At 44.3% G+C, this 22,683-nt stretch overlaps 1 protein-coding gene across 1 annotated transcript in view; it reads right to left on the bottom strand.

The window, feature by feature from the left end:
• The window catches only part of CFAP65 (cilia and flagella associated protein 65), a 621,863-nt gene that overhangs the window by 577,325 nt on the left and 21,855 nt on the right, over positions 1–22,683 (bottom strand). Inside the window, exon 2 of the mRNA XM_078679214.1 lies at positions 22,286–22,370. Within this exon, the coding sequence (XP_078535340.1) occupies positions 22,286–22,370 (85 nt within the window). The remainder of the gene's footprint in view (positions 1–22,285; positions 22,371–22,683) is intronic.

Raw genomic sequence — 22,683 nt, 5'->3', positions numbered from 1 at the left:
AAATTTAGGAAACCTAGAATTGATTGCAAGTTTTTCAGTGTACTAGGTGCTTGGATTACAGCACATTTCTCTAGGAAATTGTCAGCCAGGCTTTTGCCTTCACTTGATAATTCATATCCTAAAAACAGGACCGTTAGATGGGCAATTCTTGACTTTTTGAAGTTAAATGTGTAACCCTCTGCTGCGAACCCAAGTATTATGGTGTTCACTCTTTTCAAGTGAGTATCCAAGTCATTATCTGTTAGATAGATGTCATCGACATAAGATACTGCCTCGTCATCATATATTTGTAGTAACTCTGTTACTCTTGCTGAGAATAATCCTGGGCTGTTCTTGAACCCTTGGGGCAAACGACAGAAATTTTTCTGCGAGCCATTTATTGAGAAAGCGGTCAAATATCTGCTTTCTGGTGCTATATTTTGACAAAAGAATCCATTAGGGATGTCTAATGTTGTTTCGTATTTTTTGCGCACTATGCTATTCATTAGTGCGGCACTGTGTGAGTTTTGTACTGCAAACGTTTTGCAGCATGTGTTAAGGTGTCTGTAGTCCAAAACTAGACAATATGAATTATCTGGTTTGGAGACAGGAAACAAAGGATTGTTCATTTGTGAGGTGCATGTTTCAATCACCCCCTGGTATTCAAGTTGATCTAAGATCTCCCTGCCCTGTTTTTTAGCTTCTTGCTTAATTGGGTACTGCCTCTGTGCAGTCGGTTGAGATTTTAACTGGATCTTGTGAGGAGGGGAGTCCTCATCCCATCCCACATGATTTTTATATAGTGCAGGAGCTTGGGCTACTGCCCACTTTCTTGCAAGTGTATATTTTTTATGAATTGGAATATGATCTGAGAAGGCAGGCATAATCAGTTCTTCGCCATGAGGGCACTCCCTGACAAACTCTGGTGGCCAGTCTTTTTCAGCTAGAAGGATGTCATAGCCCTTGGAGAGATTATCCCAAAATAGACCCCTTATTTTCCTAGTCTTATCTCCCTCTATACGTAAAGTTATTTCATATATTTTATGAGGTTTGCTAACTCTGGTATCTGCAGTTTCCACTTGAATGTATTCATTCGTGTCCACTGTCTCCAGATGATTCATCAGGATCCTGCGAGCTATGCTCACTTCTGCTGCGCTGTCTAGCATTGTCTGAGCCCACTCTCTGTTTTTCAACTGAGTCCTCAGGATCCTCGGCATGTTTGATTATTTTAATGCTGGCTACCTTCTTCTTTGGAAATTGTAACTTTTTACTTTGATGAGCAGGTTCTTTGTCTTTGGACTTGACGTGCTCTTCCCTGTGTTCTGACCATCCTCTTCTTTCCGATTTCTGCGAGGAAGTCTGAAAAGATCGAGAGGGACGTGTATCAATATCTTGATATCTATCAGGTTTCTTCAAATTATCCCTATTTCTAAGGTTGTATTTTTTCTCAGAGGGCTCCCTCTGGGGAGACTTGTGTCCTTGGTCCGGAGATCTTTCTCTCCGCCGAGGAGACCTTCCTCTGGACTGGAATATTTTTTCTTTGGGAGTGGATTGTTTATTTCCATCCCAGTTCTTTTTTGAAGTGTTTAGATTATTTTTAATAAATACCTTTTCAGGATTTTCTATTATTTGGGGTTTCACTGGTTTCCCACCCAAACTATCTCTTCCTAGTTCTTCATAGGATTTTTCTATGATTCTGGCAAGTTCAAATGGTTGGTCTGCTATATCTGTTTCCTTCAATCTTTGGCGGATTGCCACATTTGCTGCTTCCCCCTTTATGTTTGCTAGTAATATTGCCGAGACCTGCTTGAAGTCTTTCAGTAATTTCATACCCAGAGTTAAAGCAGGTTCTGGACCGTATTCATTTTGAATCTGTTTTAGCACCTCTGGTATTACCGACATGGACAGAACACCATGTGTTTTTGTGTAAATGGAAGCAAAGACTGTACCCCAAGTGTCACAGTCCTCCACATGTGGTGCGATCCCCATTGGAAGACAGATAGTCAGAATTCTGTGTTTCTCAACAGGGGTGGTATCTGGAAATACCGCCTCTATTTGAGTGATTTTCTGTGCTAACCAGAATGGAATTTGTTCCCTTTTAATGGGTACTTTACCTAGACAGGACTGTATGTTCTGTGGTGTGATTTTATTTGTGTTCCCCTGATGAGGGGTCAGCTGTGGAATTTTAATAGTTGGTTGGACTGTTGAAGTCCGCATTACATATTGGACTAATTGTCTGTGTATTTTAACCAGTTGTTCTAGCTGTGCTAAAAGTTCTGGTTTCGACATTTTTTCAATGTCTGGATGTGGTGTGTAGCCGGCTAGAACCGGCCACGTTGCTCCTGGTCTACCTAGTGGACCGAGCCTGGTGATGTGATCATTATGTTTTAGGGCGCCTTTAAACCAGAGCAGGTGCTCTTGGTATTTGAGTGGTATTTCCACCTCCTCGAAAGGGGTGTACTCATCCGGAGGTTCCTCTATCTTGTAATAGTGGAACTCCTTTGTTACAGCGTTTGCTGCTGGAAAATTTATCCATGAATAGAATACCTCTGTCTGCCGATATTCGTGTGCCTAAATTACGAATATGACTGTACCACCTCTTGGTGTTAGTCCATTTTCTATAAGTTTTAAAGTTATAGTTTTTCTTATGCTGACCGGGATGAGTATTGCACCCGGGTCTTGCTGTAGGAGACTTGTGTCTTCCGCTAGGAGTTGAGCTGCTACTCTAGCTGTCTCCCTTTCTTCTTCAGTTTCTGACATTTTACTGTCAAGAAGGGTTTTTGTTGCAGATCAGGTTTCCACGGAAACAAAGATTAGATGCACAATATTTTGGAACGCTGTATCCTTCAACGTTGAATAAACCAAAAACCATACATAGGAGTCTCCTCCTACTAAGTTTGGCGGATTTAACCTTTCACCCACTCCAGACGTCTTTGGAGTTTTATGGGAAAAAAAGGGGTCTGTGTGAAAAAGCACGACTGAGTTACTCTAATGTCTTGCGTTAGATTTATCGCCTTACCAAACCGTTGGGCTCCATGTAGTGTAGTTCCTATTATCCCAATTGGCTCTGCGCATTGGAATAATATCTTCAATAGTATAGATGTAGGACTGTGGTTAACTAGGTCTTCTACTGACGATATTAGACTTAAAGTTATGTGTGCCAGCTAGCTCAGAGTTCACTAGAAACTTTCTCGAATAGGCAAGGAGGAGTTTAACCTCCCTGGATAGACAAGAAGGGATTTAGTTTCTGACAACCATAGAACATGACAACTTTGCTCCCCCCCTAATCAAGAGTATATCTCTAGAGTCGTGTGAAAACAAAAGACAACTATTTCACTCAGTCAGTACGTGCATACTTAGTTTCACCAGATTGTAGAGAAAAGGAAGAGACGGGCGTTTTCAATAAAAAGGTGTTATTTATTGATCAGTCTCTTTTCTCATACAAGAGAAATGAATCGCTATTATTGCAATACTTATAGTTAAGTAAAGTGCATACAGTAAAGGCAGGATTATAAAATAATACTGTAAAAGCATTTATATGGTTTCTTAGCCATATGATACTTAAAATGGATAAAAGATATACATACATATATACATTGACTAATCGTTCTCAACTGGTGCTTCTAACTACGCCTACCCCGGTGTACCTGACCTAAGCCTAATACGTGGGCGGGAGTAAATAAGTAGCAGTTTAAGTTAAGTTTATTTTGCCAAGGATCTGACTCAAGAATTCTCTGTAAGGGGTTAGTCAGTTCAGTACCTGGGATTTAGAAGGCTGGAGGGTTGGTATCTCTGTCTCAGGACTCGATATCCCAGTTACCCGCGAGGGCGGCTGGAAACGCCGGAGGCTGGATTTCTCGGCAGGAGAAAAGGCAGCGTCTCTCTCAGCGCGTCAAAAGGGAGGGGCAGCATCCGTGGGCTTTTCTGCATCAGCTGGGCTCTCCGGCAAGTAGCGCTGCTCCAAGCTCGTCACCACCGTGTCCTTGCTTAGGGCAGCGTTGGTATATTTATACCTGAAAGGTGCCGAGTTTGACGTAAGGATGGACATAAGACGTCAGTAAGAATGTCATAAGGACTGGTCGTTCTTACATTCTTTTCAGGAGTTCTCGAGCGAAATCAAAACAATAGCTGCGGGGGATTTCCCAGGTCTGCTGGAGGTTTGATTTGTTTTGAGAACTCGGTGTGCTTTCTAGGGGGCTCGAGGGATAGTGCTTGCTTAATGTGACAGCATGCGCTATGACCTAATCTGAAAACGGGTTTCTGTTCCGTTGTATGGACATTAGTGAATTAATAACCGGACAAGGGTCAGAAATAGGAGTATTAATATAGTTACCTCGATAAACACACTACAGGGAGACCCACGCCAATGGTGCCAGGTCTAACACTGGACATTTGGGGAACACATTTGGGGATGGCCATGATGATTCTGGGCCGAAAATGAAGAGCAAGTTTAAGGGAAAAAGGTCTTTATCGATGGTGCCTTATCCTGATAGAAGTAAAAGAGGTCAAACGAGCTATGAGTCAATCGTGCTCTTTCCCAGGTAGTCAGCATGCTTCATGAAGACCTCTCATCAGTAGCTCAGTATCGACATGCCAAAGAGCAAATCACGCAAAGCGATTCGCAGACTGCTTGCCAGGCCAGAAAGCCGAAGGGGGAGCGTGTGGGACAGAACCTCTGGCAGTTCTTTTGCAGGTATTTTTTGAACATGCATATTCAAGCACCATTTCTTTCTGTGGCAAGCGGAGCAAGAGAGAGCGCAGACACCCACCTTCAAGCGGAGAACTGCAGCGGGACAGGCTCGCAGCGGGAGCGGACCAACGCGTACACCAGGCACGCCACCGCCGCTCCGGGACTACAGATCCCGGCAGCCTTTGCGGCGGAGGCGCGTTCCCTGTCGCGTCATCAACGCGCCAGGAGGGGCTTGTAAAAGCAGGAAGCCCTCGGTGAAGCGCTGGGAGCACCATTTCTTTCTGTGGCAAGCGGAGCAAGAGAGAGCGCAGACACCCACCTTCAAGCGGAGAACTGCAGCGGGACAGGCTCGCAGCGGGAGCGGACCAACGCGTACACCAGGCACGCCACCGCCGCTCCGGGACTACAGATCCCGGCAGCCTTTGCGGCGGAGGCGCGTTCCCTGTCGCATCATCAACGCGCCAGGAGGGGCTTGTAAAAGCAGGAAGCCCTCAGCTACGCGGGACGCGAGCGGGACGCCCGGGGCTAAGCCCGGGCAAAGGGCGGGCCCTCTGAGGCCCTCCGAGGCACGGAGAGGCAAGGCAGGCCACCTCCCTGAAAACCACTGCGTGGATCTGAGGTACTGTTTCCTGTTGATTTTTTGCTGTAGCTCACTCCAGGAATCACTAGCCATTAATATAGCTACCAGTTACTATCTACATAGTTTATAGTATTACTTGTTGAAACTAACTTGTTACCTGGCTTAAGCCCAGTGGGGAGTGTGTATTTGTGACCTCGCCCAATACGATTTTAAAGCATGGGGAAAAAACAGGTTCTTCCCCCTACTGAGGCCGCGAACACTCTTGACTCTTATCTAGTGCAAGTCGTATCCAGTATTAACAGTAAACGTAGGCAATCCCTGGGACTAAGTCAATCACCTGTGCTGCTTACAGATAGCCCTTCTATAAGTATTGCAAGCACTGCCATGTCCGATTCCCTGACAGGGAGCGCACAACCTACTCTAGCAGACCCTGACCCTATCTCTTTAGCCAATTGTACTGAAGACATTGAAGACTCTGATCCCGCTAGGGAGAGAGAAGATCTCATCGATCTAGCCGATGATGATGCCTTTACAGAGACAAGTATCCAGACTGAAGCCATAGATGATGGCCCGCAGTATCAGTCTCCTCCAAATCGTGTTGTTAGAGCATGCAGGAAAACAGCTGCAAAACGTGGGGGGAAACAAATGGGGAGAAAGAAGCCTACCACCCCTCCCCCAAGGCGGCAAGGCAGACTTACAGTCCATGAGGTCGACCTCGAGTCAAAGCGCATCATTGATGATGATCTCTTCAACAGGATCCAAGATATGATGGATATTAAAATTAAGACCATCATTAAGCCCCTGATCGGGAAAGTGGACAAACTAACTGCTGAAGTTAGGAAGTTGGGCGGAGTTCACAGTAACCTGACCAAGGAGTTAGAGAATTTATCTTCCCTCGTCGCTGATTTAATATCCACGGACGAGGAGGCACCTCCCACTGACAGTAACACGCAGTCCATTGAATCAGGGCTGTCTCACCCACCTTCGTCTTTACTATTACCCGCCCCGGATCAGAACGCCGCTACTGGGGCCCTCCATACTAACACTATTTCAATTGACGCAACTGTGGCAAATCATCAAGAGGAGAGCCCAGTTCAATTCATAGTGGAGGCCTTACCGGTAGTCTTGGTATTAGCCAATGTTCCAGTCCTGTCACAAGACAAGTCAGAATCCAATCAGGATCTTAAAGATAAAGTTCTACACTGGCTTTCCAATAATATGTACATGGCGCAGGATGGGTTTGATAAACTGGCAGGAGACATAATCTCGACTAGGAGAGTTCCCTGGATTGGCAGCAAGCAGAAAAAGTTCCAAGGCGATTGCGTTATCACTAATTTCGCTAATGCCGAGGTCCTTCCCGAGATCTTGAACAATGTTTTCCCACCCCAGAAGCGTAACGGCACTATAGTTCCACTGACTCTTAGATTCTTTAACAATGAGTCTCAATCCTTTACCTTGTCTAATACCAACAGGTTTAACACGTACAGGAATAATAGTAGCTGGGGAGGAGTCACAGGCCCGCGTTATGTAAACGATCGGTGCATGTTGGTAGCTCAGCAAGCGCCAGGAAGAACAACTCACCCGTTCGACCGAGTTATTCAGCCGGCCTACCCACAGGGGCTGGGAACAAACTGGTGGGGGAATGGAGCTCCAGGTTACGATCATAGGGCACGTGGCCTCAGGCCCACACGGTGGCAGAGTATGGACCCGGCCTTGGCCCACCCAATCACTCCACATCCCCTGTGGAATATAGCTCATGCCGGTCAGGCTCATTTAGCCACCCCGCCTGCATGGGGCCTTGCTACAGGTAATAGGTTTGGTCCCTTAGCTGATCTTAACTCCTGCGATTGACTCGAACCAAGAACTGACCACTATAACGCTGGTTTGATGAATTCATTTGTGAGTAGGAGGGACTTTAGTATTGATGACTCCCATAATTTTCAAACGACCAATGTTGTCACTGAGCCCCAGCTGCCCACTATTTTAGGTCAGCAAACTCTCAAACCTGGGTCCGAGGCTGGCTCTAACTTGGGTACGTCTAAAGAGGCGGCACAGCGTTGTTGCCACGCGAACATAAGCGGAGCCCCTGTAGCTCATGCAACAATGGAAGGACATTCTGCGAGTAGCACCAACCATATGACCAGTAGTGAGGCATGTAGGATCTTAAGCTGGAACGTGGCAGGTCTTAACACCAAGCGTCAGGATCCAGAATGGTGCAGTTTTATTTCAAAGTTCCATATCATTGCGTTTCAAGAAACTTGGGACACATCGAACAATTTCTGGTGGGACGGGTACACTAGCTTTATAATACCTGCAGTCCCTAGTAGAATGGGTAGGGCTAAAGGCGGCCTGGTGCTCTTATTCGCCTTGGACCTAAAAGGAAGTCTCAGGCAGATTAGGTCCGAATCTGACAACATATTGATTGTCGAAAGAACCTTTAACAAAACTAGTAGGACCTTATTCGTTAATTTCTACAACTCTGGCAATTCCGTCTATGATGGTCGTAATATTGCCAATTTAGATTGTATTTTAAATTCAGTCTCACAGAACATCTCATTCGCATCCGAGTCAATTTTACTAGGTGATTTTAATTTACATCCATGTAATTTAGCCTGTAAGGGAAGAGGAGCATGTGATGACGACGATGCCGCCCCAGTAGCGCCTCATTTCGAACATTCAGCAGAGGGCCAGGAGCTCGAAGACTTACTTGCAAATTATAATCTTTACGAACCCAACTTCGGGCCGAGAACGCCGACTTTCACAGGCGGTCAGCAAGGGTCCGTGATAGATTATATTTTTGTTTCTCTTGGCATTTTAACCTCTACCACTGCTTACAGTACGGCCGTAACCCACCTCAGCGATCACAACCCCGTACAACTTGAAGTGGAGTGGGGCAGCTCGATGGGTGTGGCGCCATCTTCTGTAAAACGAGCACACCCCCTGAGGACCAAAGATCAAGACAGAAGATTAAAATGGGCGAAGGTGATCCCAGAAATTTTTTATAAAAAATGCCTCCCTAAAATCGAAATCCAAGTCGAGCTGTGCCAAAACCCGGACACCCAAGGGAGCCTCATGGTATCATCTTATGAGGATTTATGCGCACAAGTCTCCAACGAGCTTTTAGCTAAACCTCTTCAGGGGTCCCAAGGCCATAAGCGTTGGTTCAACTCTGCATGCTCAAAGGCACACAGAGACTTGCTGGTGGCTTTAAAAATGGTTCCTAGAGTTAAAGAGGAAATTGTGAGACTAAGGAAAATTTACAAGTCCGCAGTAAAAAGCCGCAAAGACTGCATTAAACGCGAAACTTGGGACGACCTTCTATCAGCGGCGGTATTGAAGGATAGCAGAAGATTTTGGTCAATCATTAAGCAGCCCCTTTTTTCGGAGGACAATAACTCGCCAATGGACTGTGTGATCACCGAGGACAAATGGCTGTCTTATTTCAAAAACGTATATGGTGGGGATGTAGCCGATGAGGTCATTAGCAGGTGTCCACCGCTTAGCGGGCCAGTAAACCCTATTGTCTTCAACCCCCAGGAGGTAGAAAGGGCGCTCATGGAAACTACTAAACACAAGGCACCTGGCCCGGACGGAGTTCCGGCCGACTTTTTTATGTTTTGTCCTAAAATGTGGTCGAGGGTGTTGTCCAACGTGTTCAACGCAGTTAACCATAATTCAGCACCAGCCTCATGGGCCAAGTCCACCATCGTTCCCATATACAAAAACAAAGGTCAGCGGGACGACCCAGCATTCTACAGGCCTATATCCCTCTTGGACTCTACTGTAAAAATTCTGGGGAGAGTCCTTTTATTTAGGTTGAGGGAGAATGTTGAGGGTTGTGGTGGGCTGTGCGAACTTCAATATGGCTTTAGAGAGAGTAAAGGCACGATTGAGCAATGTATCAACCTGTATCTACTCATCTCTAAATACACAGTGGCTAAGGAGGGCTCGGTGTTTTTGGCTTTTATGGACCTTTCGTCCGCATTCGACCTTGTTAATAGGTCCAAATTATGGTTAACTCTGTTGGATCTGGGAATTGACAAAGCCCTGGTCGCGTTCATGGCATCATTGCACCAGGAGCTTTTCGCAGCTGTACGTGTGTCCAATAATGGTAGGTGTACCCCTTTATTTAGATCCCTGAAAGGGGTCAGGCAAGGCTGCATACTGGCCCCCACGCTATTTACCATTTACATTAACGGCCTGGGAGCGCACCTGCGGGGCTTGGGTGCGGATGTTCCGCGTGCAGGGGATACACATATTCCGGCACTCCTGTATGCGGACGATGCCGTGTTGATAGCCCGTACGGGAGTTGGCCTGCAGGTCCTTCTTAATTCTTTTGGTTCCTTTATGGAAAATTTGGACCTAAAGGTCAACGCGTCTAAATCTCACACAATGATAATGGGTAAAGAGTGCGGGAAGAGAAGACATAAATCTTTTTTTTGTAGCGGGATCCCCGTAACTGAGGTAACCACTTTTCCCTACCTGGGAGTGTTGTTTGATCAGAAAGGCACCTGGGGTCCACAGTTAAGCGCGAAGAGGTTGGCCGTCACCAGATCTGCCTCTGCACTCTTGGGTTTTGCAGGTAAGCTAGGCGCCAGGCCCATGGAAGCGATGTTGAAGATTTATAAGAGCAAACCTGTTGCCATCGCCTCTTATGGATCGCCTCTGTGGGGTTATGTTAATCTTGACCCCATTCAGAGAGTAGAAAATAGATTTATAAGATCTCTCCTCTCTGTCCCTCAATCAACCCCAACCTACTCCATCCATAAGGAGGTGGGATTGCCTTATTTGTCAGATCTTCTAAGTGCCGCACCACTGATTCTGTGGTTGAAAATGTGGTTAAATGCTGATCTACCATTAAATCACAAAATCTTGAGGGATGTTTTATCCTTGGACCACCACAGTAAAATTCCCTGGCTGGCCTATTTAAGGAAATCCTTTATGGAACTGGGTCGACCAGAACTCTTCTGTTCCCCAGAGAAAATTATGGCCCAGGATATTGCTTACACAAAAAAAGCCTTTAAAGAAAGGAAGGAAGCATGCCGCGAGATAGTTGAGTTACATAAACCCGCAGTAAGGGCTCACTACCTACTTGTCAGCGATCCTTATTTGGCCCCCTACCTTCGTTTTGTAACAATCCCTTACCATAGGTTTTTATTAACTAAACTTAGGTTTAACCTAATTCACTTTCACCTAGGTTCCTTCAAGGGTTGGCAGAAGCCAGAGCTAGCCGCTCCCTGCAGCTGTGATCATTTCTCAGTGCAGGACACAATGCACTTCGTCATGTTCTGTAGCCTATATCATGAGCAGAGGAAAAAACATTTGTTCCCCGCACTTAAAGACGCAGGGTTCACACAGGTGCGCCCCGCGCTGCTCTTTCTACAGCTCATGACTAATCCAAGTACAGCATTTAGTCTTGCCAATTTTTTAGTCGCTGCAGTAAGGATGAAAGCTGTTGGTCATTGTCCGCCTTAAGAGATTATTAACCAAATGAATTTTATATGTATACCCAAATGTACCTTTTTAACTTGTGTAAATAGTATTTATAATATACACTGGGCTTGTAGCCTTTTAGAAGCTAGGAATTCTAAGTATACTTTGTATGTCATGTTTTATTGTTTTTGTTTCTTTGTATGACTTTGATTAAGTCGAATAAAGATATTCTGACTGACTGACTGAACATGCATATTCTCCTAATGTATCTGCACTCTCTTATATGTGATAATATCTGTGTATGAAGATCTACCACTGAAATCAGTTTGATTGAGAAAAGGCCACTTACAGTAGTCTCTTGCTGTGTCAGTCAGAAAGTTTTGTAGAAAAACATTTTAAAAATCAGGGTCATTAGAAGCTGAAAAATCTGTGAAAAGTATGGACATTTAACTAGTTCTTGATGGAATCAGGAATGATAATGAAACAATAGCATCCCAACTGAGTATTACAAAGGGGCACCTCTCTTGCTCCTTACACTAACACCCTCATCTAACTAGCGATTCGAAATTGAGTTGAGCGATATTGATTCACTAGTGCCAGGGAATGAAGAGCTGTTGAAAAGAGCACTTCCTCCTATAAATAAGTATGTGGCTATGGAGAGTCCATATGCTAATTTCAATTTGTCAACACCAATTTAAAATGTCAGTTTGATATTGCAAACTATGTTACAAGGATTGTAGAGACTTTCCCTCAATTAGTATTCAACAACGTTCACAGGCCACCCTTTTAGCGGATATTCGACTGGAACTATGGTCAATTATTTTTTTCTTTTGCAGTGTGGTCAGGAATCCATAGGCACTGCCCCAAACAGGGATTCCACTGTAATTCTTTTCTTAAACCAAGGATCTGGCTCTCTAGAAACATAAAAACAGCTGTTGCATTATATGAAATGGGAGTTAGTTGAGAGCTAGGCTACCACTGTTGTTTTGTCAATTAGAGAACAAGAACAAATTGAGAATGTCTCCCAGGATGACTAAAAAGGATAAGCCCTCTTTAAAAAGGGGATATAAAAACATTCTTTGATATCAGTAGCTCCAGAGCAAATCTGACATAAAGGGATTGAAAGGAAACAGAACCAGATAAAAATGTAGAATATCTAAATCTTCTTGCATAACTAATCCAGCATTATTTAATACTATGAGTTTTGTTTTTGTGGGGAAAGACTGAATCTAAATTGTGGGAAACATATTATTGATTGTATCATTTTTCTCGATACTTAAAGAAAAGGAAAAAGAGACAGTGAAACTAGGCCAATGAATATGCAAAGAATTCTCATCCAATCTAGATATTGATTGCTCAGTCATTACGAAGCGAAAACACAAAAGTTGTTTTTAATCTCAACAAATTGATTTCCAAGTATTAAAATAAAGCAAAAAACACTCAGCAGAGTGATTAAGGTTAGTCTCAAGGGAAGAACTCCCTTTTCCAGGTGGTAACCTAAGTCTATTAGAATCAAATTGTTCTTGTTTAGCTAATGGTCAAATTGCCCTAATTAATCTTGAAAAATTGTATTCAGAATAAGGATGAATTGATACAAATATGTTTTTGTAACTAGGACACTTGGGGGCTAATTCTGATGTAGGTGTGCCTGCCACCGATAGGGTGTCGTTGGCGGGTCCACTGACATCTACAGGAGCGGTCCGACCGCTGGATTCTGACCCGATGATCAGAGGGATTAGGCGGAGGGACCAACCACCGCTTATCCACCGGGCTCACGGAGCCCGTTGGTGCAGCGGACGGAGAGTAATGGCTATAATAGGGGCGGTGCCTGCTCAGGCATTGCCTTAGGAATTACCATGCCTGTTTCACTCTGCATTCTTTGGGCTGTCTAACCGTCATGAAATTGCAGACAGAAAGGGACTTTGGGGGCCCCGAGCAGTGCCGGGACCCCCCCCCCCGGGCCTCCTTATGGGGGAAGAGGGACTCATTTGTTTCCCCCACACACATTCAGGCGCAGTGTGCCTGGCACCACGGGGTGCCTGGCACAAGGTGCGTAGATGTGCAAGATATGCATATGTCAATTGCAGCTTGTGCTGCGTCCCTTTTCAGGCTGTAGCACAAGTTGCAATTGGAAAAGGCATATTTCCAAAATCCGCGCTGGCGGTCGCATTGGGATATCGGGAGTGGAACCGCCGACTACTAGTTCAGTGGTTCCACTTCCAGTGCGCTTGTTTGACCGACATTGTAATAAGCCCCTAAGTTTAGATTTCATTAAAGAAGCCATAATGCTTTCAATCCATCATTGAACTATTACTCATTGATACAGCATTTGTAGGGTTATTAGGGACAGTCATACTAAATCTGCTTTGTTTCTTATCATGTGGAAGGGTATTATTATGTCCTGTCAATTGTCTAATCTGGAATTTTTAAGGGTGTTAACTGACTTTCATCTAGTATTTTTTGAGAGAAACAAGTTTGATGATTGGCTTAAGCCACGCTTATCCAATTAAAATGTTCATGCTATATGGATCAACGGTATCCACTCTTTACAGAGGAATGATGCTATTTTTTTCTGACCTGATTTTTAAGTCAAGGAAAAGCAATCACAGAGAATCTAAGATTTAAAAGACTTTTGTGTCACCACAATTATGTTCATATCTTCTTTCATGGAAGCCCATTTCAATTTCGGGTGAGATTTCATTTTTTTACTTGATTTACTAGAATATGATAATCTTGTGAAGAAATAGCAGAGTATTATATTATAGATTTTGGGACCTGTCCTCCCTGTAGACTTTTTTTCAAAAAGCATAGAGCAAGGGAGAATCCATTTTGAATCTGATCTTAATAGTTTAAGGAGGTCAGTCCAATTTGTTATCATTCGGTCATTTTAGGAAAACTGGGATGTTTTTAATTTAGAGCTATAAGAAGAAAACAAAACTAGTAAGCCTATTAAAATGGAGAAAAAAACATGGAAAATGGAGGGATAACTGGAATTTGATGCTGCAGATCACAGAAGGATGTCACAGTTGCAATTATTCCTATTGGGAATAACCTAGGCTGATAGTGGCCCTGAATGTACCATAGCGTACGACACCTAGGCCTCGCATGTACATCTTGTTTGTATTATGTTCCAATTGCCATAGAGGAGGACAGTATTTACACGATAAATTAATATCTAATTAATTAACTGTGGATAATATGATTCAGGTTATGTGGGCAATGACTTTAACTCAGTCGGCCGGGAAAGAGTGTTTACTGGGATGTCTTACTGGGCAGAACCAGAGTAGTGGTTCAGTCAATTGTGTCCTCAGCTTCTCTGGGTAGCTGAAGAGGGCTAAAAATCCCTCTTTTTGGAAGGGAGGAATGATAAAACCCCTTTTCATGAAAGCAGAATCTGACAGGTATGGTATAGATAGATCGCAATAATGGATATGGCTGACAGAATCTTTCCCAAATTAGTGCTAATTCAGCTAAATGCATGGATTCAGAGGTAGAACGTCATTCCATTAGATGAAGCTGGTTTCCGGAATAGCTGCTCAACGACGGTTCAAGTGTTTATATTATTGGATGCTGTCCCAGTGGTCCATAATTTCAAAGAGAGCACTATATTGTTGGTTTGTGTACTTCCAGGTTATGTTTGAACAGTAGATTGAATTGTTTACTAGCAAAACTGGAATAATATTGGATGCCTGCGCAGGTTGACTATCCACTTTAAAATGATTACACACAGATATTTTGTGTTTCAATTGCAGACTGTTCTCCATCTTTTCTATAACAAATGGCTTAAAACAAGGATGTTTGCTTTCTCTGACCTCATTTTGCATCTGACATCTGATATTTTAAATTTAGTTTCTCTTCTCTTAAAGTTGCAATGTGCAGCTCCCTCCTCTTCGCAGAGGACCTTGATATGCCTGATCTGACTTTGATAGCTTTCTAGAGTAAAACTGGTCCTTTGTATAACTATTCCACTGCAAATAAATCAGTGATCAATGTACAAGAGACTACAGTAATGTTATGATATGTTATGTTAATAGTATCTTGTAAAGCGCACGTACACCGTAAGGTTTCATGGCGCTGAGTCAGTTGTGAGCAGGGACCGTAGAGGACTATACGTGGGCCTGTGGGAACAGCCATGTTTTTAGCAGTTTTCTAAAATCTTAGAATTTGCTACAGGCCCGGATCTCCAAAGGGAAGGAGTTCCAAAGTCTGGGTGCCAATATTGCAAATCTGCGGCCTCCTTGGCGGTGAAGTTTAAAGGGGGGGGTTATCAGAAGATGAAGGTTGGCAGAGCGAAGACTGCGAGGGAACGTATCTGGTCAAGAGGCAGCTGATAAATTTGGGGCTATGATCGTGAATAGATTCAAAAATGATGAAGGCCGTTTTGAAAGTGATCCGTTGGGAGATAGGGAGCCAGTGGAGGTTTTTCCGCAGAGGCCTGGCAGACTGCCAGCGTGGTTGCCGATGAATCAGTCTGGCAGCCTGATTCTGAGCCAGTTGGATACGCTTAGTAAGGCAGAGAGGAAGGCCTAAGTAGATGGAATTAGCGTAGTCCAAGTGGGATAGTGCCAGGGCAATTACTGCTTGAATCAGGGCAGAATGCGCAAGCATCCGGCTGATTGTAAATCATCAACATAGTTAAACGTGGTGACTTTGAACTCCTGCAGGGATCGAATCAAGGGGGAAAGATACAAATTAAACAAGAGAGGGGACAGTGACAATCCTTGGGGGACCCCACAGGAGGTGGGGAGCTTGGATGCCTCGAAAGGAGCCAAACGTACTGCTTGGGTGCGGTTGCTGAGAAAGGATCTGATCCAATCAAATGCCGATTTACAAACACCGGCCTGGATGGTGTAGTCGACCGTGTCAAACGCGGCCGACAGGTCCAGAAGGACCAGGGCCTGCAGTATCCCTTTATCGGCATTTCCTCGGAGCGTTTCCAGGACTGCGGTAATGACGGTCTCCGTGGAGTGTGCAGGGCGGAACCCAGCCTGCTGAGGGTCCAGATAGATGGACTGTTCTATAAAATTGGACAAGTGAGTAGTTACGTGGGCCTCGAGAACCTTGGCCAGATAGGGTAGAAGGGAGATCGGCCTATAGTTTGTGGGATTGGCCGGGTCAGCGCCTGGCTTCTTAAGAAGAGGTACGACAATCGCCTCCTTAAAGGCGATAGGGACCCTGCCCTGGGAGAGAGATTTGTTAAGAAGGGACAGAATGGGGATCGGGAGGGCCAAGATAGTATCTTTCAGAATATGCGGGGGGCAGCAGTCCCTAGGAGAACCGGATTTCACCCTCACCAAGAGAGCCTGTAAGGAGTGGATGTCGATAGGTGGGAAATGATCAAAAGTGTGAGCACTGCAAACTACGGTCGAGGGAATTGCCGTAGGATCAATGACTGGGATGCTAGCTTCAATAGTAGTAATCTTGTCTAGAAAATAGTTGTTAAGGGAATCGCACAGTTTCTGGGTGGGTACAGGCTTGAGAATAGTTCTCTCGGAGTTAGAAGGCTCGTTGACTATTGAAAAAATGTCTTTGGATTTGTTCTTAGAATTCTCGATTTTTTCCGAAAAATAAGTTGCTTTAGCTGAAATAATAGCCATTTTATATTCAGAGCGAGCCACTAGATAAGCGAGTTTAGCATCTAGGGCATAGGCATGTCTCCATTTCCTCTCTTTCTGGCGAGAATCTAGTTTCCGGGCCCAGAGATCTTGAGAGAACCACTTTTGGGCGTCCATGCGCCAGGCGATTTTTAGCTTTTTGAGAGGGAGATAGGTGTTACTTGCTGCTAATAGCCAGTTCGAGATGTTGGCCTCGGCTAAGTCCACATCCAAAGTGTCTTCAGGAATGGAGTGGGCTAGACTATCCACAAAAGCAGGAGTGTCAAGAGTGGTCCATTTCCTAACCAGGCCGCCTTCAGGCGCCGATGGCTTACTGTGTATAGTAATAGAGATGGAAATGTCTATTAAATGATGATCCGACCAGATGCAAGGAGAGATAAGAGATACAGTGAGGTTGGAAGACCAAACTTGGTCCAAGGTGTGGCCTGGCTGAGGTTGAGATTAGAAAGTAGTTCCATAAGTTCGGCTGCATGAGGGCTGCCAGTGTCATCATTGCACCAGTAATTTAGGTCGCCTAGCAGAAGAATTTTAGCGTGATCCGTGATCAAAGGGGCCAATTGTTCACTTAGTTAAAGGGGAAATGAAGGCATATGCTGAGGAGGTCTATATATAAGAACACAAATAATTGAACCTGCCTTGGACTCCAGTTTGATGATCATGTTATCTGTTGCCGGGAGGTCTAGCGGGGACATGGAAGTGAAAATGAGCTGCACAAAGAGGAAAGGAAATCAAGGGTCTGATTTAATATTTGGAAGGCAAGAGACTCCATGGTAAACACGATGGAGTATCTGGTCCCCAAATCCTCGTCGGCTGCTCTATTTAGAGCCAGGAGAGCCTTCATCTTTCTAATGGTGCTGCCACCGTGGCTCTGTCGTCGGATAACTTAATCCAACAGCCTGAAAGAGAGACCAGGAGCCGGCTGAAGCACATCAGATGGCACACGAGACCCACTATTTTGCACTTGCACTTCATCAATAATTACAAGGATTTCGATTATTTTTTTTAAACATGAGGGAGTGCCTTGTCTATAAATCAACACTCACCTATGCTGAGCTGTTTGTGAGCTGTATGAATTAAAAGAGCCATGGGCCAGATGTACTAAGAATTAATTAGGTAAGCATGGTTGCAGATTGTGCACTGGCTTTTACCAAATCTATTCTGTGCTAGTCAACTGACGTGTCTATTCATAGACCAGTTAACAATAACACAATTCGTAGTGGATCATAATTTGACCTACCTCAGGAATATTAATGGGGTATGTTGCACAAATAGATGGTGGCCTGCTGAGGTCACCAGATGATAATGTTTGTGATTGCTTTTAAATAAAAAAAGTATTAAAATATAACCCATTTTCCTTAAAGGAGAACTGGATGTGTTTTTTTTTTTTTTAAACGGAAAATTGGGGCAACTGTCTATTTAAAAAAAATATATATACATAATTCGTAAAGGGGAAGACACCCATAGGGGCCCTGTAGGAGAGAAGGGTCTGCTTTCCGATGGTCACCCCAATTTTTGCTTTTTGCTTCACTGGTTTTCGACTTAATGTGGCTGTGGGCCTGCTAATCAGACCCACAGCCTGCTGTTCTCTCTCTAAATTCAACACCATGTACTTTAGGTACATCACCATTTGGTTATTGGATCACCTTATGAGCCCCTGTACAGGGTACTATAGGTACCCAGGGCATAGGGGCATCCAAGGCCTACCAGGGGCTGCAGCATATCTTTTGCCACCCCTGGCTGGCCATCCAAACTGACACAACTGGCTGATCACTCAGCTGGGGCAAGGTTGTGTAATCACCCCTTGCTTAGATATAGTATACCTATATCTAAACCTATATCTGGACACATATATACCTATAAGTCACTCCTATGGCAGGCCTTAACAATCCTGGAGGCAGAGTGCTTGGTTTTATGTGAGATGGTGCTCTAGCATGAGCTGAGCCTGTCTGCAGCTTTCGGAACCATTTCCTTATTGCTGTTCTGGGATACTGCCATACCATATACTCAGTGCATTATAATCCTCGCGGTTATTGCTAACTTTGGTTTGGCTTTATCAAAACATGTCGTGTACGGTGTCATACACTTTGGAATACTACCCCCTCACCAGTTCTGGCGACGGGGGTAGCATTCCATCCTTCTAGAGGGCTAAGACATGTGGGTAACAGTAAACGCGGTTAAAACTAACCTGAGCCCCAGCATCACAAAATGGATGCTGCTGCCACCGACACAAGTCTGGCCTCCTGCTGCTGACCGAAACCTGGCAGGGGAGGCTTGGACAAAGGGTTTCCTGTCACAGGGAGGTGCTACACCACCCCAGACAGGAGATAGTGGATTGAGGCAGGCAGGGCGAGTGAAACGAGACACTGCCTGGGGCACACAAGGTGTCCCATGTATAGCCCAGTTCAAACCGGTCCTGGGGTACTCCAGCCCTAGCTCTGGCGCGAAACTGGACAAAGGGAAAGGGGTGTAACCACCCCCTTCCTGGGTCCCACCCATAGGAGGGACCTAGCAGGTAATCCAGCCCCTTGATTTGGAATAAAGGTAGGAGCTGTGCCCATGAGCAGTAGATTTATCCTGACTGAAACTTTGATACATAACTCTGGACCCTTTGACATCCCACTCGGCGTGGAAGACTGAAGAATCTCCCTTGTGGTCAAGGAGTGACCACCCTGTGCAAACAGGCACCATCTAGCGCCCAGCGGTTTGCTTTGTTGCAGCTCCCGCCGGAGCTCGAGCGACAGACATCGACAAGAACCAGCTTCCCTGACTTCCAACAGCCCGATCCACAGTCCCAGCGAATCGGAGACCCGTGGAGGCGACGTGAAGCGTGGGGCCGGCCATCTTGAAAAGACTGCGAAGTGCTGACTGTGCAGCTCCTGAGGCACCCTCGAAGCGGTGCATTGGGGTTTGAGAAGCCCCAGCCCCGAGCAGCTCGTGCACCGAAGACCACCCCTCCACACTCACCGAGTGCTGCGTGGGGCCCTTTTGAATTTTCCTGCTCGAAGCGTCTGTCCGGTCACCTGCCCGTTGGCTAGTGGCCTCTACGACGACGAATCTTTGAAACTACTCTGCTAGTCTGGTTGCTCCAGACTGGCCCTCGCTCCCCTGAAAAGGAGCCACCGCTCTGACCTTGCTGGTCCGAGTAAGAAGCGATCTTCCAATCCTGCGTGGGTTGCCTTTGCCAAGGCCTCTTGACTCCGATCCGGAAACCGACACCGCCGACAGCAAGAGCCTTCGTGGGACAGCTCGTGATCCACTCCTGGTCACCCTCGATGCCCAAGAGTCCACGTGGCAGCGGAGTCAAGCTTCCCGTCAACCACCTGATTGCACCCGACATCGCCTGGTTCCTTCCTGGTTCCATCCTGGTCACTGGCTAGTGACCCAGACTCTGTCCTCTCTGCTTTCAGGTACTCTACATCTTCGATCCACCCTTGGATCCAACTGGACTCTTCTCTCCTGGCCGCCTGCAGCATCTTCATCTCCAGGCGTCATAGAACTCCACGACGAAACCCGACACACTTTGGCACCTATGCACCCGCTTCCTGTGGGTGAGGTAACGATCTAACACCAGTGCTCCTGTAGTGGTTTACATCTCTAGTGCCCTAGTTTAAAGTGGCATAATTCTATTCCAGTCGAAAGACTTCCAAAACAGTAACTTTGTAACTTTTACGCACCATTGACTTTGCATTGGTGCATGCGTGTGCTTTTAGCGCTGCACCCGAATCCCGCGGGCTACTCCCGTCCTAACTGCTGTTAGACCAGTGTAGTCCCAGCGATTCCCAAAGCCCTAGGCCTTACCATTGTTCGTAAAGTGATACTTATACCACTTATTCAGTATATGGTTTGAGTGGCCACCGGCCCTATCCATAATTGTGCAACTTGTGTATGTTTAACTGTGCTTTTGTTTAAACGCTTGTGCCTCTGGACTCATAAAGAGTACAGAGGATTATTCTAGTAATAAATACATATATTTTTATAATATATAACTTGTGTGGTGTCCTTTCATTTGATATTACAGAACTGCATACGGTAAAACAGCTGGCTTCACATGCCCTCTTGAGTTAAGCCTAAGACTGCTTAGTCCATGCTACCATTAGGATAGCTTGTCTATAAGGTTGACTTTACAACCACCACCATAAGGGATTGTTTGGACTGATACAAGGTGCTCACTAGAATAGTGAACATCATACATCAGGCCAACTTCTCACAGGCCCCTTCCCGTTTGCAAATGGCATAGTGGCATTTGTATAGTCAGTAAAGCATTAAATCTTTTGCATCCATATTTCGGTCACCCAAATAAAAAATTTGAAGAGTCGCCATAAACATATCCCTTCCGAATACCAATTCGGTACATAGTCGCAAACACAAATTGTGATCCAGTAACATGTTACTGAATCGAAATTTGTGTTTGTTACATACCAATAGTCTTTTTATGGTCACAAGTGGGCCAATTCTGGGAATCAGACCTCTTGTGAACACAAAGAGGCTTTGAACTACTGGCTCTTTATAAATATTAACAGTTATATCCCATATATGGCTAGACTATGCAGAAAGGCCTTGAAAACAAATGTTGGAGAAAAGTAAATCACAGTATCTATTTTATTTGGGATCAGAAAAGTCAGTCACAGGAATTATAAAGTATTTAGGAGTAGTAACAACTTATCACTGTTTAGATTCGTTTCGTTTCATAATCTTTTATTCGATTGCCACATATTATTGCAACCATAAAAAGTCCAAAGAAAAAACATTAGAATTATACAATGTTTAAAAGACGTATAGGGAGTAAGTCAATCATATTAAAAAAAAAGAATAAGAAAACATAAGCTAAAATTTGGATTACTCATAGTTACGTCGGTATTTGATACAGGCTTTTAAAAAATTAGCTACAAACTTTGCTGTAATAAAAGAGTTCAGACATTGCGTTAAAAAGTTAAAAATGCTGGGTGACAAGTTCTTAAGCCGATTGTTCTTAGTAAGGGCAAAATCCAGACCTTCCTCGGAAAAACATAAAATTTGCAGAAAAAAAGAATGTGTAATGTTGATTGGGGGGAAACATCATCACAGGGACAAGGAATAATAACAGGGGACCAGTTTTGGACGTGTGGAAAAGTTACGAGCCGGAAAAAATAATTAAAACTGTTTAGATTCTGTTTCCTAATACTGTTAGTGGCAATACTATTATGAGATAGTGAGTGGGGATCAGTCCATGGTGGCAAATCAAAGGTTTCATGAAATTGGTGAAAATGAATGATGGATTCTGCATGTGTGCATCAACCTGTACATTTTCCATGGAACGCCTTCTTTTAGATTGTATTTGTTTTTTAAATGCAAGGTCCATTTATCTTCACCCCATATGTTTAAGTGGTTATTAGCTCACATGCTCTGGCATTGGAAATATAGGGCAATATGCATCATTTGGAAGTGGTCATTAAAGATTTTATGTGATATAAGGAAAGGTTTTGTTACTTAAACAAACTTTTGTTGACCATTTTAAGCTAATTGTTGTTATTGTTTTTTTCTTTTTTAAATAAGTGCTTGTTGTATTTGTTTACAGCCTGGTCCATGAAAACAAATCAATAAAGACAGAATTTGATATCTAATCGCTATTAAACAATTTAAACTCAATCAACAGCAAAATGATGATTATGGTGTCACAAGTTAAATGTTCCTTCACCGAATGAATATCCTATCACTGATTGCATTAACTTTAATCGGATGTTTGCAGAGATAAAACCATTACAACCTGTGCTTTTTGCTCACAGGGCACAACCACAGAGTTGTCATTACTTTAATACATGACATCTATGACCAGCAATTAATTCAACGATCAAAGAGTTTGAAGGAATTCTTAACACTTCAGTGGCAATTCCATTTTAATAGATCAGTATCATCAGAGCTGTAAAGCTTATCAGCGTACAGTTGCATCATGCAATGAAATTCCAAGTTTGGCAAACTTTTTTACAACAAAGTCCTATATTCAGTACTCACATGGCGGCTGGGTGTGTTAAAGCTGAGCCTCGGGAAAGGGTTGGAGGGCAGGGGGCGAGCCTGCACCTGGGCTAGCATTGTGTAGCTGGAAGACAAAAGATTGTAAAAGAAAACACTGCGTATAAGTACAAAAGGAAGTGGGTTCAGGTATGCTGAGTAAGCTCAGTGAAGCTTTTCAGATAGTCAGATACAACATGCTGATAATTCTCTGGAAAGGAAAAATATCTGCAATTCCAGTTACCATATTTTTTCTTTCTTTACAGAGTATTATAAACATTTCAGAAATGTACTAGGACTTGATACATGTATTGGGCTACTGGCAAGCTCTGGTGGGACTTTGGATCTGTGAGTGACTTCCATATGTTTCCATTGCCAACTGAAGTCTGATCTGGTTTGTG

This window comes from Lissotriton helveticus, chromosome 3_1, assembly GCF_964261635.1.
Source record: "Lissotriton helveticus chromosome 3_1, aLisHel1.1, whole genome shotgun sequence".
NCBI classification, from domain to species: domain Eukaryota; kingdom Metazoa; phylum Chordata; class Amphibia; order Caudata; family Salamandridae; genus Lissotriton; species Lissotriton helveticus.
The sequence above is the reverse complement of the archived record's forward strand: the minus strand, read 5'-3'. Positions and strand labels throughout refer to the sequence as shown.